This window comes from Hemitrygon akajei, chromosome 9 (assembly GCF_048418815.1).
Source record: "Hemitrygon akajei chromosome 9, sHemAka1.3, whole genome shotgun sequence".
NCBI classification, from domain to species: Eukaryota; Metazoa; Chordata; class Chondrichthyes; order Myliobatiformes; family Dasyatidae; genus Hemitrygon; species Hemitrygon akajei.
In genome coordinates, this window is record NC_133132.1 from 100,572,247 (window position 1) to 100,589,003 (window position 16,757).

General features: G+C 37.7%; 1 protein-coding gene across 2 annotated transcripts in view; it reads right to left on the minus strand.

Annotated features, from left to right (window-relative positions):
* lyst (lysosomal trafficking regulator) overlaps nt 1-16,757 on the minus strand; it is a 316,053-nt gene that overhangs the window by 89,017 nt on the left and 210,279 nt on the right. For both annotated transcript variants that reach the window (XM_073056659.1, XM_073056660.1), the window contains exons 24-25: nt 11,709-11,889; nt 1,678-1,847 (exon numbers count right to left, since the gene is read on the minus strand). In XM_073056659.1, coding sequence (XP_072912760.1) covers nt 1,678-1,847; nt 11,709-11,889 — 351 coding nt within the window. The remainder of the gene's footprint in view (nt 1-1,677; nt 1,848-11,708; nt 11,890-16,757) is intronic.

Sequence of the window (16,757 nt, forward strand, 5' to 3'; positions counted from 1 at the left end):
TATGATGGTAGAATATAGTATTAATGGTAAGACTCTTAGCAGTGTGGAGGATCAGAGGGATCTTGGGGTCCGAGTCCATAGGACACTCAAAGCAGCTGCACAGGTTGACTTTGTGGTTTAGACAGCATATGGTGTATTGGCCTTCATCAATCGTGGAACTGAATTTAGGAGCTGAGAGGTAATGTTGCAGCTATACAGAACCCTGGTCAGACCCCAGTTGGAATACTGTGTTGTTCTGGTCGCCTCACCACAGGAAAGATGTGGAAAAAATAGAAAGTGTGCAGAGGAGATTCAGAAGGATGTTGCCTGGATAGGGGAGCATGCCTTATGAAAACAGGTTGAGTGAACTCGGCCTTTTCTCCTTGGTGCAACAGAGGATGAGAGGTGACCTGATAGAGGTGTATAAGATGATGAGAGACATTGATCATGTGGATAGTCAGAGGCTTTTTCTTAGGGCTGAAGTGGCTGCCACAAGAGGGGTGTATAAGATGATGAGAGACATTGATCATGTGGATAGTCAGAGGCTTTTTCTTAGGGCTGAAGTGGCTGCCACAAGAGGGCACAGGTTTAAGGTACTGGGGAGTAGATACAGAGGAGATATCAGGGGTAAGAATTTTTACGCAGAGAGTGGTAAGTGCGGGAAATGGGCTGCCAGCAACGGTGGTGGAGGTGGATATGATAGGGTCTTTTAAGAGTCTTTTGGATAGATACATGGAGCTTAGAAAAATAGAGGGCTATGGGTAACACTGGTAATTTCTAAAGTAGGGACATGTTCGGCACAACTTTGTGGGCCGAAGGGCCTGTATTGTGCTGTAGGTTTTCTATGTTTCTATGAATTTTTAGCCAATCTTTTTTGGAAAAAAAACAGGTAGATAAGCTTAGCTTACTTTTCTTAAAATAAATCTGTTTATTTCCCTTTCATAAATTTTAAAAACATAAGGCAAACATAATAAATTTTTGTTAAATAACTGGCTTAAGCCAAAATGGGAGTTAATTTTTCTAAAGGTAGTCTCAGAAGATTTAATTTAAATAAAGGTTGTAAACTAATTTTAATTAATGCTATTTACAACATGAAAATTTATTGACAATGTTGAACAGTAAAGTTACTAAATGCTATAAGCCAAAGCAATACGAATAAAAATATAGCCAGACACAATTTTATATAAGACTTTGAAAAAACTTTGTGTTGTGCAAAGTTCAAAAAATAAAGTATATTTTTTTGAATCACGATTTCTCGCAGAACCCCAAGCAACTTCTTGCCAAATCCTGGTTGAGAAACCCTGGCTTAGGCTGAAGTGAATAGCAACAAGGTACCGAAAACACTGATGGGGATAATTAAAAGCTATATTGTTGAGTATAGATTGATATTGTAGAGGTACAAATTACAGAGGTATTACAAGACTTAAAGGAGCTTCACTCTTTACTGGCAACTCAATCAATAATATCAGTCTTATCCTGCTGAACTACCTTGAATTTGCTAAGTTAGTGCTTTATGTCATTAACTATCTGATTTCCCTAGAGACTAACAAAATATTAGTAGGTCAAAATCTCTATCAGGTTACTCCATTACTCCAAAGCAATGCATAACTGAGGTGACAGAAGAGATTTTGATTTTAAGTGAGATAACATAATCAGTAAAAAAATTAATAAAAATTGCAACAAATAAGATGAACATACTCTTCATTCAGATCGACTGCCCGGCCCAGCAGCATTTCAAGAAAACAATCCAACAAGCCTTGTGTCCCTTGATGAAGGTAAAGTTGATTGGCCAATAATGAAAACCCGTGGTTTTTCAGGAATTTTTCCTTTTGATCCTTTGTAGCACGTGTGAAATATGCATCCAGCAGCTATTAACAAAGCATGTTAAAACTTCATTAGGAAAATGAGACTAATCAAGTGTTGGAAGTAAAAATATCAGTTATGAAATTGTATTGATGGATTCACAAGCTCATCCAGAACAGGAAATTATTCAGCATCTGTGCCAGCTTTTTGAAAGACCAACCAGTTGATCTCACCTATCTGCTCTTTCTTCCTGCTGCTGCAATTTTTTTTACATTTTACTGAGATACAATACCCTTTCGCTGTAACAGTCAAGAGATGAATTCCAAATCTGAGTGATATCAAATTTTCTGTGCCTTTGGCATTTTTGCAATGAAATGTATTGTTTCTAGTTATAGACATATTTGGCAAAAGAAACCATTTTTTCTTTAATTTTGAATACCTAATGGTTCATGGACATGAGCTTAAGTCCTAAAAATGCAACTGGAAAACCTGAAATGGATAGCAAGCAACTCAGTTATATCAAACTACCCATGACAGCCCTACATAAAGAGTGTGTGAGAGAACGCAGGAAACAGGAACAAGGGAGTGTCACAACTGCCACTGATAACCCATCATCAGTTGATGAACCCTAATATTCTTCCACCTTGAAATGCTAAGTGCAGAGGAATTTATCTGACATAATAGAAAAATGCCCAAGAGTTTCCAGTCCATACAGCCAACTACTGTTCCTTCATCCTATTCTTAACCAAGGGGAAAGTGATGGAATTGACAGTTGCAATACTAGCAGATGGAATTTACCAATAACATGCTGAGAAATATTGCATTTTGGTTCTCCAAGAGACTTCAAATTAATTACACACTTATTGCAAACATGTGAAGAAGAGCAGAACTCCTGTAATTCTGCTCCCTTCCTTTCCAGTCCTAGTGAAAGGTCTTGGCTCAAATCATCACATGTTTATTCCCCTCTAAAGTTACAGTCTGACTTGCTGAGTTCCTCCAGCGTTTTGTGCATGTTTTGCTCCTGTAAGACCAAGTGTTGTCAAGTAACATTGAAGTACCGGTAATTGAAAATTGGGGGATAATTAAAAATCTCATTGTTTTAAATCCTACTTAGCATAGAGGAAGATGCTTGTTACAGTTTGAGGTCAGTCACCTCTGTTATAAATGTCCTAACTTCCAGCTGCTTCATTAATAATCCCTACTTAATATCAGACACAGATGTGCACAAATGATTATGAAATATTCAGTTATATTTCTAACAGCTCAAATAATAAAACAATCTACATTCATGCACAACAATATTAACATGCTAATCTAATAAACCATAGTATTTGTGTCACATAAGTACCAGACAACTACCACATCCAACAAGAGTGTAAAATAATTTTCCTTGGCATTCAATTACAATACTATTAATCAATTCCTCTAATGTAACACCCTGGAAGGAGTCACTGCTGACCAGATACTTAATTGTATTAGCCAGGTAAGTCAGAGCAGATCAGAAATTCAGTTGCAAGTGATTCACCTTCCATATTCTCAAAATCTTTCCAACATTTCTAAGGGCTCAAGGTCAGGAGCGTGGAATCTTCTTACTTGCCTAGAAGCAAGCAGCATCAACACCCAAAATTTCATCCACCAAAACAGTCCTCTTCCTTCAATCCATCTACCAACTTACAGTTGCAAGAAAAATTTTGTGAACCCTTTGCAATTACCTGGTTTTCTGCATTAATGACTCATAAAGTGTGGTCTGATCTTCATCTAAGTCACAATAATAGACAAGCACAATCTGCCTAAACTAATACCACACCAAGAATTGTACTGCTTCTTGTCACTATTTAAGCAATCACAGTCTAGGTTCAAAAAAGTATGTGAACCTCTGGGGTAATGCCTTCTACAAGAGCTATTTGGAGTCAGGTGTCCCAATCAATGAGATGAGATTGGAGGTGTGGGCTATACTTGTCCTCCGCCCTATAAAAAGGCACTGTTATGAACCGGCAGGTTTCGTTTATTGTGGACTGTCGCTTTAAAAGTGCCCAAGTGAGGTGGGACTATGACATTAGTCACATGCTTCCGCGGTCTGTACAGCTTAAAATACAGAGACAGAGAGAGGGGGAGAGGGAAGGGGGAGGGGGAGAAAGAGGGTGGGGGGAGAGAGAGGGCAGGGGGAGAGAGAGAGAGAGGACGAGAGTGAGAGGAGCTACCCTTGTAGTCTTTGGAAGACTTGGAACTACGAACTGCCGGGGCAAGTTTGCTCCAGTATGGGTGTCTGTCACTTCGTATAATCCATAGGAGTGGGTTTTGGGATATCCTGTGGGACCACTCATGTGTTAACCCTTGCCTGGGTATGTTGTGTGGTAATCACTAGAAGACAGTATCCCTGTGACAGGTCACTTTCGGTGATAATTCGCATGTGGATTTGGAACGATACGACAGACAAGATCTACGGCGATTGTTACCTCGTTTCCAGCGTGGAACCTGTGGAATACTTTGTACTTACCTTTTCTCTCCATTACAAATATCTCTCTCCCATCATTTATTTTGTGTATTACTGAACTTTCCTACTTTACCATCTCAAGTCTCTAAGCCTTGTTCTCCCCCCAAGCTCAGTATAGTTTGGGAGCTATATTTACACATATATACATATAACACTGTTAACTTTTGTTTATTTTGGTTTAAGTTACTATATTATAAGTAGTTACTAATAAAGATAGTGGTTTTAGCATCATAACCAGACTCCATGTGTAATCTATTGCTGCTGGTTCGTTTCTAAAATGTTACAGTTTGTAACAACACACACATACTAAGTCAAGTTACTGACAGAGCCTGCTCTTCTCAAGAAAGATCCGATCATGTGCACCATGCTTTGATCAAAACAACTTTCAGAGGACCTTAGAATTGTAGAGATTCATGAAGCTGGAAAAGGCTACAAAAGCATTTCTAAAGACCTGAGTGTTCATCAGTCCACAGTAAGAGAAATTATCTACAAATAGAGGAAATTCAATGCTGTTGCGACTTTCCCTTGGAGTGGTCATTCTGCAAAGATCACACCAAGAGCACAACATGCAATTGCTGAAGGAGGTGAAATAGAACACAAGGGTTGTAACAGCAAAAGACCTGCAGAAATTGCTAGAACGTGCTAAAGTCTCTGTGCATATGTCCACTATAAGAAAAACACTGAACAAGAATCGTGTTCATGGAAGGACACCACAGAAGAAACCATTACTCTCCAAAAAAAAACCCATTGCTGCATGTCTCAAGTTTGCAAAAGACCACCTGGCTGTCCCACTATGCTTCTAGGACAATGCTCTGAGAACAGGTGAAACAAAAAGTTGAACTTTTTGGTAAAAATGCACAGTGCTATGTTTGGAAGAAAAAGAGCACTGCACACCAACACCTCATCCCAACTGTGAGTCTTGCCGAAGGGTTTCGGCCCAAAAGGTCAACTCTTTCCTTAGATGCTGCCTGGCCTTCTGAGTTCCTCCAGCATTTTATGTGTGGTGCTCGGATTTCCAGCATCTGCAGATTTTTTGCTAGTGGGGTGGGGGGGGGGGGGAAGAGTTGTTGCCTTTCTGCCACTTGTGTGTGGGAGGTGGGAGCTTTAGGGTTCTAATGTTTTAATTCATTTACTCTTTGAGGCACTCCTCTGTTTTCGTGGATGTCTGCAAAGAAAAAGAATTTCAGCATGTGTATTGCATACATTTCTCTGACATTAAATTTGCCTACTGAAACCTATTTTCTCTTACTTATGAAGCATGGTGGAAGAAGTATCATGGTTTGGGGCTGCTTTGTTCTATCGCTGAGGGAACAATGAATTCAAAATTGTATCAAGACATTTTACTGACCTTTTTCCAAACCTATTCTCTTGTTTTAACATATGCAGAGGGGTTCGGAGTTAATGACACTAATGGTTCTTTCTTTTTTGATGTTACAAACAGCCCATGTTCTTTTCTTTTTCTTAGTTTTTGGTTAGTATTGTTTAGATTAGATCTTTTTGGGGGGTATATTTTTTTTCTTTTTGGATATGTTAATCCTTTCTTCTATGTATACTACATTTGTACTTGAACAACTTTGGGAGGTTTATTACCTTTGTATTAACTGAATATATATTTATATATTACATTAACAATGTAATCCCAATAATTGTGTAGCAATATTATGTTATATCCATTATTTTGATATTAATAAAAAGATTGAAAAAGAAAGAAAAGACATTTTACAGGAGAATGTCAGGGTAGCAGTCCATTACCTGAAACTTAATAGAAGTTGAATGATGCAACAAGACAATGATCCAAAATGCAAGGGTATATTAGTAGCACAATAGTTTAAAAAGAAGAAAATTCATGTTTTGCAATGGCCAAGTCCAGACCTTAAACATTTGAGATGAATGATTTGAGCTGTTCGTGCAAGGTACTCCAGAAATATCTATGAACTGAAACAGTTTTGTATGGGGGAATAGTTTAAAATTCCTCCTCACTGTTGTGCAAGTCTGATCAGCAGCTACAGGAAGCGTTTGGTGGAGGTTATTGCTACTAAAGGAGGTTCTAACAGTTATTAAATACTTTTTCCAGCCTGGACTGTGAATGATTAAACTATGTGTACAATAAAGACATAATAAGTACATTTAATTGTGTGTTATTAGTTTCGGCAGATTGTGTTGGTCTATTATTGTGATAAAGATCAGACCACATTGTACGAGTAATTAATGCAGAAAACTAGGTAATTGAAACGGTTCGCAAACTTGCAACTAACCAGCTTAAAAGTTCATTAGTACATCCTGTTTGCTGTGTCTACCCTTAAATGAGATAGTGCTAAATTTGCTAAAACATTTTTGAAAGCAAATTAACATTGTAGCAACCATCACCACTTGCAGTGGGGGGGCGGGGGAAATGGAATATCGCCATCCGCAGGCTCCTATCCAAGACATACCATACTGCCATGTAAATACAGGTTTCCCCCGCTATCCGAAAGTAGAGCGTTCCCATGAAATCTTTCATAAGCCGAAATGGTGTAAAGCGAAGAAGCAATTACCATTAATTTGTACAGGAAAATTTTTTGAGTGTTTGACCCAAAAAATAACCTACCAAATCATAGCAAAAACACATAAAACCTAAAATAACACAAACATATAGTAAAAAGCAGGAATGATATGATAAATACATAGCCTATATAAATTAGAAACAATATATGTACAGTGTAGTTTACTTACCAGAATCGGGAAGACAGTGAGCACACTGGAAGGTTTACACATTTTTCTATCATACAGTTCTTTGTAAGCAGGCAAAACATCCAGCAAACCTGCCCTAAACCTACGTGCCCTTTCAAAATTAAAGTCATATTTTTCTGCAATCATTGCAGAACTGCCAACCGTAGCGAAAATCTCACACAGCTCAAAGCTACGGCGGCTTGATGCTGAGATGCTGAGTGTAGTTCCCGGGGAAGGAGCTTGGCGACACCACTCTCACTGCTCGGGGTGCGCACTGCCTTTATAATGGCTTGCTGCAAAACAATCGCTGAATGCTGTTTTCACTTTTTGCCACTCTCGCTGCTCAGGGTGCGAGCTGCCTCTATAACGATTCGCTGCAAAACAAACGCTGAACGCTATTTTCACTTTTTGCCTTTTTTTGTAAAAGCAAAAATCCTCTTCGGATTTCTTCTGGTTAGCGAAAACAGGTACTAATATAGGTCTTTCGTAAAAGCAAAGTGGCATAAAGCAAACTTTCGAAAAGCAGGGGATACCTATATATCAACTGTTCCTTCATCACCAATGGGTTAAAAGTCAGTATCTTTCATACTACACAGAGAACTTCCCACCTAACAACACAGAAAAAGCACTTTTTTCCTGCAGAGATTCAAAATTAAAGATTCATGTTTTCTTTCTAAGAAGAAATTAGGCATGAGCAAAGTTCAGGGACGCTCACAGTTTTGGAACAAATAAAATATTTATTTTTATATATGGCTGCTTAACCTTCTTTGCCAAGGAGACTAATCTCAATTTCTCAAGATCATTTCTCAGGGCTGGATGCATGCCAGTAAATATCTTCTGTACCCTCCCCAAGGCCATTATGTCCTTCTTAAAGTATGTATCATACCAGAAGCTGACTTTGCAGTACTACATATAATAAATCAGGATCAACTGCCACATTGGAATGAAGACAAACTATCGACGACTCCTGTTTATTCTGCAAAAGAAGCACTCAGATGATGTAATCCACAATTTAGGAAGGTAATGTATCAAGCTTCAAATTCCTCAGTGTCCACATTTCTGAGGATCTCACCTGGTCCCTGAACTCCTCCATCCTGATCAAAAAGATGCAACAGCGCCTTTATTTCCTGCGGAGCATCAAGAAAGCTCACCTCTGTCCCAGGACACTGACGGACTTTTACCACTGTACCATTGAGAGCATACTCACCAACTGCATCTGAGTGTGGTATGGCAATTGTCCCATATCAGACCGCAAAGCACTCTAGCGTGTGGTGAAAACAGCCCAGCAGATTATCAGCACCCAATTGTCCATCATTGAGAACATCTACCATAAATGTTGCCTGGGCAGGGTGAGAAGCATTATCAAGGATGCATCTCACCCTAACCATAGACTTTTTACTCTCCTCCCATCTGGTAGGCGCTACAGGAGCCTCCGCTCCCGCACCAGCAGACACAGGAAGAGCTTCTTCCCTGAGGTTGTGACCCTGCTGAACCTCACATCACAGCGCTAAGCAGTATTGCACCCATATTGTACTGTCTCAGTACTTTTATATTTGTGTGCTGTAGCACTTACTTTTTATTTGCAGTTATTTTGCAAATAACACTATTCTTTGCATTTCTGGTTAGATGCTAACGGCATTTCATTTGGCTTTGTATCTGTATTTGGCACAATGACAATAAAGTTGAATCTAATCCAATCACTCAGACTTTTGAATAGTTCCTTCACAGCTAATATCCATTCAAATGCTACAACCTGCTTGAAGTGTTAATGCTGACTAAATTAGTTGAATATGTACCCACAGTAGCCATTACGTACACCTGTACATTTAGCTATTAATGCAAATATCTAAGTCCTTCAAGTTTACAGAGAATGATGTGTGCTACAGAAAACATCCAGTGAGCATCAGCTCTGAGGGCAAAAACACTTTGTTAATGAGAGAGGTCAGAGCAGAGTGGCTAGACTGGTTCAAATTGACAGGAAGATGACAGTAACTTGAATAACTACATGTTACAACAGTGATGTGCAGAAGAACATTTCTGAACACACAGGCACAACAAATACAATCCTAAAGTGGGAGAACTGCAGCAGCAGAAGGCAACATTAGGTTCCACCCCGTACTTAATAAAGTGGCTACCAAATGTAAGAGAAAATAAAACAGAAAATGCTCAAAACTCTAAGCACTTCAAGCAGCATCTCTGAAGAGAGAAACAGAATTGATTAAATCAGAAGAAAAATAGTTGAGATCCTAATGTGGAACTTGAAAGAGAGAATTTAAAAAGACATTATATGTAGGAATATTTGAATGGTACAGGAGGTTGCTTTCCAGATTCTGTGGATGTTGAAATCATTTCTAAGCAGGAGATGACTGGACTTCATCGACAGAGCTGGGATAAGTATTCTAGACCTAGAATTGATATTGGTAGTGGGTTGTATTTTGACAGTGGAAGGGCAGCATTGAAAATAAAATCTGGCAGAGGAATTAACACTCACATATTATTACAAATAAAGAATATAAGTATATGGAACACTACTGTATGAAGCATTGAAATGGACAAAATATTGGCGAGCTGCAGGTGCAAATAGCCAGGTGGAATATGATATAGTGGTGATCACTGAGATGTGGCAAAAAAATAAGAATTGGACTGTGTTGGTTGTTGAAGCAAATTACACATTTCATGCATGATTCAACGTACATTTAACAAGTAAAGCTAATTGTTAATCTTCAAATCTTTCAAGATTTGATTGGTGAAAAATGGAAAGCAATACTGAGGAAAGAAAATGCAGTAAGAGAATGAGAGAGAGGGAGATAGAGGGAGAGAGAGAATGTGCTTAAGGGGGCTTGAGTACAAAATCCATTTGGTTGGAGTTAAGTAAAAATGGTACTGTAACATTAGGAGTAAAATGATAAGTACATTGTTTCAATGAAGGATTAAAGGGGGTGTAATTTTTCAAATTTTATTTGCAAGAACTTTATCAGCATGTTGCTACAGTAATTAAGAAGTAATTAATGTATCTGTTTCTGGGGAATGAAATGGGTTAGTTGACCATATACTGTGCAATTGAGGAACATTGCTTATTAATGTTAAGGGCAAGAAGCCATCTAAAGTAAAGCTTGTTAACTGAAGGGAGTACTTTAGTGAAATGAGAGAGCATCATTTCATATAATCTAAATTATCAAAAAGATGAAATTTTACAACATTTACTTTAACTTATATTGAAGTAAAACTGTTTTCAAATTGTAAGCAAACCCCAAGCACTGGTGTAGTAAACCATCTGATCTAAGGCAGTGCGTTGTGTCCTTGAGGCACTTAACCACACATTGCTCTGCGACAACACCAGTGTCAAGCTGTATCAGCCCTTGCCCTTCCCTTGGATAACATCAGTGGCGTGGAGAGGGGAGATTTGCAGCAAGGGCAACTACCCATCTCCCATACAACCCTGTCCAGGCCTGCACCCTGGAAACTTTCCAAGGTGCAAATCCATGGTCTCTTGAGACTAACGGATGCCTATTATGATCTAAGAATTAAAAATGAGATGGCCAGTAAGGCTATCTTTCTCACTAATTAATTCATTTCTTAGTTATAGGGTAACAGAATGGAAACAGGTCCTTCAGCTCAATTTGTCCATGCCAATCAAGATACCTATCTAATCTAGTCCCATTTGTCCGAGTTTAGCCTATATTGCTTAAAATCTTTCCTATCCATATACCTTTCCAACAGTTCTTTAATATCTCAATGCAGTTGCTTCAACCACTTGCCCTGGCAGTTTGTTCCATATACACACCACACTATGCATGAAGTTATCATCCCTCTGGTCCCTTTTAAATGATTCCTCTCTCACCTTAAACCTATGTCCTTTAATTTTTGATTCCCTTTCCCTGGGAATATGACTGTGTGTATTCACCCCATGTCCTTTATTCTTTAAAATGAAAGAGACTGAGGGGTGACCTTGTAGAGGTGTATAAAATCATAAAATCCTAGCCTGTCCAACCTCTCCCTACAACTCTTTGCTCATTAAACTATTTAACTGCCAATTTTTCCACAACTTGAATTGAAAACTGTTCCTATCTCCATTGTTTTCCTAAAAACTAAACAGTTTAGTTCTAAACAGAAAATAAAGTATTTAACTTCATTAAGATTTCATTTCTGGGTTTTGTTTTAGGTAGCGGCCAGCACTTTCTGGAGACTCCAGGATGATGCTGAAGGAAAAACAACTCTTAAGTCTGAGAGTTTTTCAAGCCAAAATTCATGCTAAAAATATTATAATTTTAAAAATATAGTATTTTTAAAAATATTATTTGTCTGCTCTAGTTTTTATGACAGACACAACAATGTACTATCACTGACAAGTTTACTACGAAAACATTATTACAATATTTAGATTTGTGAAATGGAATGGAGAGTAGAACCAACAAGATTAACCAGTGTGATTTAGAACTTGTTCATTGCAACACTCAATGTGGATCAACAACAACTTGCTGCTTAAGCTCCCCTGTGACCATGTGTGTTTCTTCCGAGTGCCCTGGTTTCTTTTCACAGTCCAAAGACATAATGATTGGTAGGTTAGCTGGTCATTGTAAATTTTTGTGTGATAAGGCTAGGGTTACATAGGGGGTTGCTGGGCTCGAAGGGCCAGAAGGGCCTATTCCACAATAAAGATAGATAAGACTTCATACTACCATGAGCAAGTCCCTGAAATGGATTAACTGACTATTTCTCTTACCTTAATAACTCCTTGCTGTATAACTGGAGCTGGATGATTAACAAGGACTATCAATGCTTCTGGTTGAATTAACTTGTCCATCACATCGGCAAGCATCACATCTGGCAAGATGAGTAAGATTCCTTTCAAAAGGTTATACAACCCACAGCAGATGAGAATCAGACAATCCTCTGTTGATGATCTAGGTGCGGAAAACAATGATGTCAACCAAAAGAAAAATAGAAATCAGAGTTTCCATTTAATAATGCAAATTATGTCAATTTTATATTTGATAAGATTAGATTCACTTTACTTGTCAAATGTACATTGAAACATACAGTGAAATGTCTCATTCTGTGCCAAATCCAATCAATGAGGATGTGCTGGGGGCAGCCTGCAAGTGTCACCATGCTTCTGGTACCAAGACAGCAAGCTCACAACTCACTAACCCTAACTTTTAAGTCTTTGGAATGTGGGGGAAAACCAGAGCAGACAGAGGAAACTTGCGCAGTCATAGGGAGAATGTACACCCAGATTGGTGAGCACTGGTGCTATGATACTGTTACGCTAATCGCCACTCTACTGTGTCATCCCACTTCATAACATTCACTATTCTGAAAAACTGTATTTCCTGACTTTTCCCATCATTTGGTCAGACACTGACAGAGTTTATTTGTAACGGACTAAACAATAAAGCATTCTGTAGACTGGAATTAGTTTAAACCTGAAGTACCATAATTACCAGCCCCATGTACTTTGTCAAAACCCTTGAATGTTGTAATTCAATGATTGTTTAATGTACCTACTGTTAACATGGATGAAAAGCAGAGCCACGGTACTATTGTATATAAAAAAATGCATCAAGCATGGAGTGATCTATTTAAATTGAAGCTATATGTTAGTCATTTCATACTTTGTAGGAAAGAAGTGGGAGAAATCAAACTTTTTTTTATTATTTACCATGGCTTGATGGCCACCAATGCAAATAACTGTGGCATTTTGCATACAGTTCACAAAATTATTTCTTTTTCTTTTCAATATGCTTCTACTACTGGGATTGGAGCCTATAATTTACATTTTGTTATTGTGTTTTTGGGCTGACTGAATGATCTGGCACTTTTGCTATCTCTGAGGGAATTCAGCATGGTTGAGAATGGAGGGAGTGGCCTAATGGCAGAACATAAACCTATGATTGGCTCCAATTCTTGACTAACTCATTGACTAAAATGTTGAGCAAGAATGATATCAACAAGGATGAGAGCAGAAAGCAAGCAGGTGTTCAGTGCTGTATATCTATGCTTGATCAGTCTCTCTCTCACTTGCTGCTGCTGGAGGAAGGTGCAGCAGTCTTGGATCTTGGGTAGTGTTTGATTGGTGTGGTTTATGGACTAGGCTCATTTTTAGAGGGCTCTGCAGTTTATGTTATATGTGTTGTAGTTTATAGTTACTCCTTTTTACATTGTTATTTTGTGTGACTTTGATCGGGGGGGGGGGGGGAGGACTGGCTCTGCAGCATGCAATCAACAAATAACAGCGCTAAATTGAACTGAACTAAACTGAACATTCCTAGACTGTTTCAAAGACTCTCATTTAGTTACTCATTTTTAGTTACTCAAAATGTTTAGTCACTCATTTTTTTGCCATTTGCATGTTTTTTTTGCGCGTGTTGGATGTTTGATGATTCCTTTGAAAGGGCTCCATGGTGCTTCTTTGTCTTGTGGCTGTCTGTGAGAAGACAAATTTCAGGCTTGAATACTGCATACATACACCCAGAATAAATGAACTTTAAATTTTTGAATCTCTGAAACTTTGATATGGTGAATAAAATACTAACATGGTGCCAGTAGCATTATACTGTTTACCTTTTAATTGTGTCCTCGATGCACCTTATTATTATTTTTGTTAATATAGGGGATTACAGTTAATTGGGAGACATTGGGGCAAGCTCATTTTGACCCAATTAAGCAGTTGTCCCAATTAGCAAGTTTCATGGAAATAGTTAAAAAGGTATTAAAAGACAAACTACTGAGTAACAAATAATGTATTTAAATGGAATACAGAACAAATAGAACACCATCAGTACCACAGTACTGTAAAATAGTTATCAATGGAGGAATTAAGTTCCTGTGTTCTTTTGATTGAATGTTAATGAACAAAATCAGTTAGATAATGGACTGCTTTCCTACAATACTATTGATGATTGCACCTTCCAAATCTTCACTTTCATTGTAATATTCAAAGTGATTGCAGATACCATAAAATTCTTCATAGTTCCTAACTTGTTGAAATAGTGAAATAATTTCATTTTCACTCCCAGCCATTCCTGGTAAGCCTGAATGCTTGAAACCACAGTGAGCAAAACAGTTCTGAATTGTTTGACTGCTTATTTATCACCAACTTGTCAGTGACAAAAATCACTACATTTTGAACATAAGCACATTTCAAAACTGTTCACTCTAAGCATGGTGTAGTGTCTAATGCCTACGCAAACACCTGAACCGACACTAGTTTAAAAACTGTTTAGTAACAGTCTCCTGCCTCAATTAAGTGGCACAGTGTCCCAAATAAATGAATGGAATCCCAGCTATTTTCCTTGATTAGATTTTGTTCTTCAAGAGTTGTCCCAACTAAGCAGCTGCCTCGATTAACTGGTGGCCCAATTAACTGGAATCCACTGTATTACTTTGTGTTGCATGTGAGTTATATGTATGGTGTTGTGCACTTGGTACAGAGGAATGTTGTTTTATTTGGCAGCATACATGTACTGCACATGGTTGAATGATAATCAACTTGAAACTAACATCATGTGAAAATCATAGAACAGACACATGACTTTTTTTAGACTGTTTTTCAAACCAACTACTTTAGAATATAAAGTTAACTATCATTTATGATACAGTTTACTTGATATTCTAAGCCACTATATAATGTGCAATATAGAATGTAATATTTTCACTATTCTAGAAATAAATAGGGCAAAAATTTTAAGGGAGTGATTGGTACACTGCTCCTCAGCTGCAGCATACATAGAATCAAGACCAGTTATTACTTTATTTTTATTTATTTATATTACTTTTATTTTGCTTTGTTGCTAGATGTCAAGTGTGTGATATTATTCTGTGCTAACGTTAAATTACTGGCAAATTGAGATGGAGTTTGCACCAACTACAAACATTGACACTTCAAATATTGCTAAGAAAAAATACTAGCATAGAATTTATATCTTCTTCTCATGAAAGAGAGTAATGTTGTGCAGAGACCTCAAGTCCCTGTGGGATTCCCATATTCACACCATATGGATGACATGAACATGAGACAGGGATTTCTTTGATCAGCTGAAGTCATTAGCAGGCTAGTTTGCATTGAACTTCAGTTGATGGTTCTATAGGGAATTGCCAACTGCATCGTGCAGATCAGCTTGTTCCTGTCTTTTACTCTGGTCTCAATCCATGGATGAAATATATATGTCCTAAATTGAGAGGCAGAGTACACCTCAATTCTAATGTGTGGCTTGATTTTGTGGGTCTTTAGAGAGCTTTGTGTTCGGTACTGAACAGTGCACGAGTTTTATTGAAAATAATGTTTATGATTAATTTCTAGTATTTAATATTTCTTTAAACATAAATAGACACATCTTTGAATTATTTTTAAATGTCTCTTAATGTTCAATGGCCGTCGACTACTGACAGTGTTTGGTGCATGGTGCACCAGAGAGCACTCCGCCTTTGCTGGGACAGCAATGACAACAGATATTGCAGAGTCATAAAATGTGCATCCATGGGCATGACCGAGCACAATTTGCCTCAGTATCTATTCTGCTGAAATACCTAGAATTAATATTTTAATTCCAAGAATCAGTAGTTTGCATAAACTAAAACAATTAAATTCTTCACATCATTTCCAAAGTCACAGAGCAGAAAGCTGAAAATGTCCATAACAAATCAAATTATTATAAATTGTTAATAATTACTCTCAATTGTCTCCCACTGCCCCCCATCCAGGTTAGTAATATAATATTTCAATATAAAAAGATCACTAAAATTTAGCTGTAGAATTAATTTAAAATTTCCTACTCTATGATTCTATGGTTCAAATGTACCTCAAATTAAATATCAGGTATAGTCAGAAAATAGCTCAAGTTATAAATACAAGATTCTGCAGATGCTGAAAATCTTGAGCAACACACACACATAATGCTGGAAGAACTCTGAATCAGGCAGCATCTATGGTATGGAATAAACAGTCAAGGCCTCAGGGTTCTTTAACAGAACTGTTTATTCCCCTCAATAGATGACTTGCTGAGTTCTCACTAGCACAATGGTGACAGCATTTTCAAGTTCATTGTAATTCAACTTCTAGCTGTATGGAGCTAAATGAAACATCGTTCCTCTGAGGCCAAGGTGCAAGACAGTAAGTAGAATCAGTGGCCATTTTATTAGGTATAGGAGTGCTGCTGCTGTAGGCCACCCACTTCAAGCCATGTATATTGCTCAAGAAGCTGACATTAGCAAGTTGTTGTGAATGTATAGTGTATGAGTATTCTGTCATTTCCTATAATATTAGTTTATAGATAGTTACTATGATTGTATGTCTAATGGAGCTGAAATCACTAAGAAGCAACATATAGGAAATGAACGTGTGCATTCAAAGGATCACTCAGATCTGATGGTGACAGAGTAAGAAGCTCTGGTGGAACGATGCAAGGGTAGCCCTACCAAACTGGGCAATGGAGAAAAGAAGGTTGTAATTTTGATACTGTCAAATACTTTGGAGAAATCAAGACATTGACGGTTAAGATATTTTTATCTTCTTCTTCCCCAAACTCAAATACAAATGCATTAATTGCCTTAGAGAAGTTCTTTCAGAGCTTCACTAAGACTACAATCCCATAGAAAACTGAATGGATTGATTCCAATATACAAGTATAAAGGGGAGTGAAATAATTGCTCTTCCAGCTCTGAAGAAGCACATAAAACACAAATAGACAAGAATAGAATAATAAAAAACACAATTAATATAAATATATATGAATGGTTTAGATACTGTATGTAAATTAATTGTATGTCCATA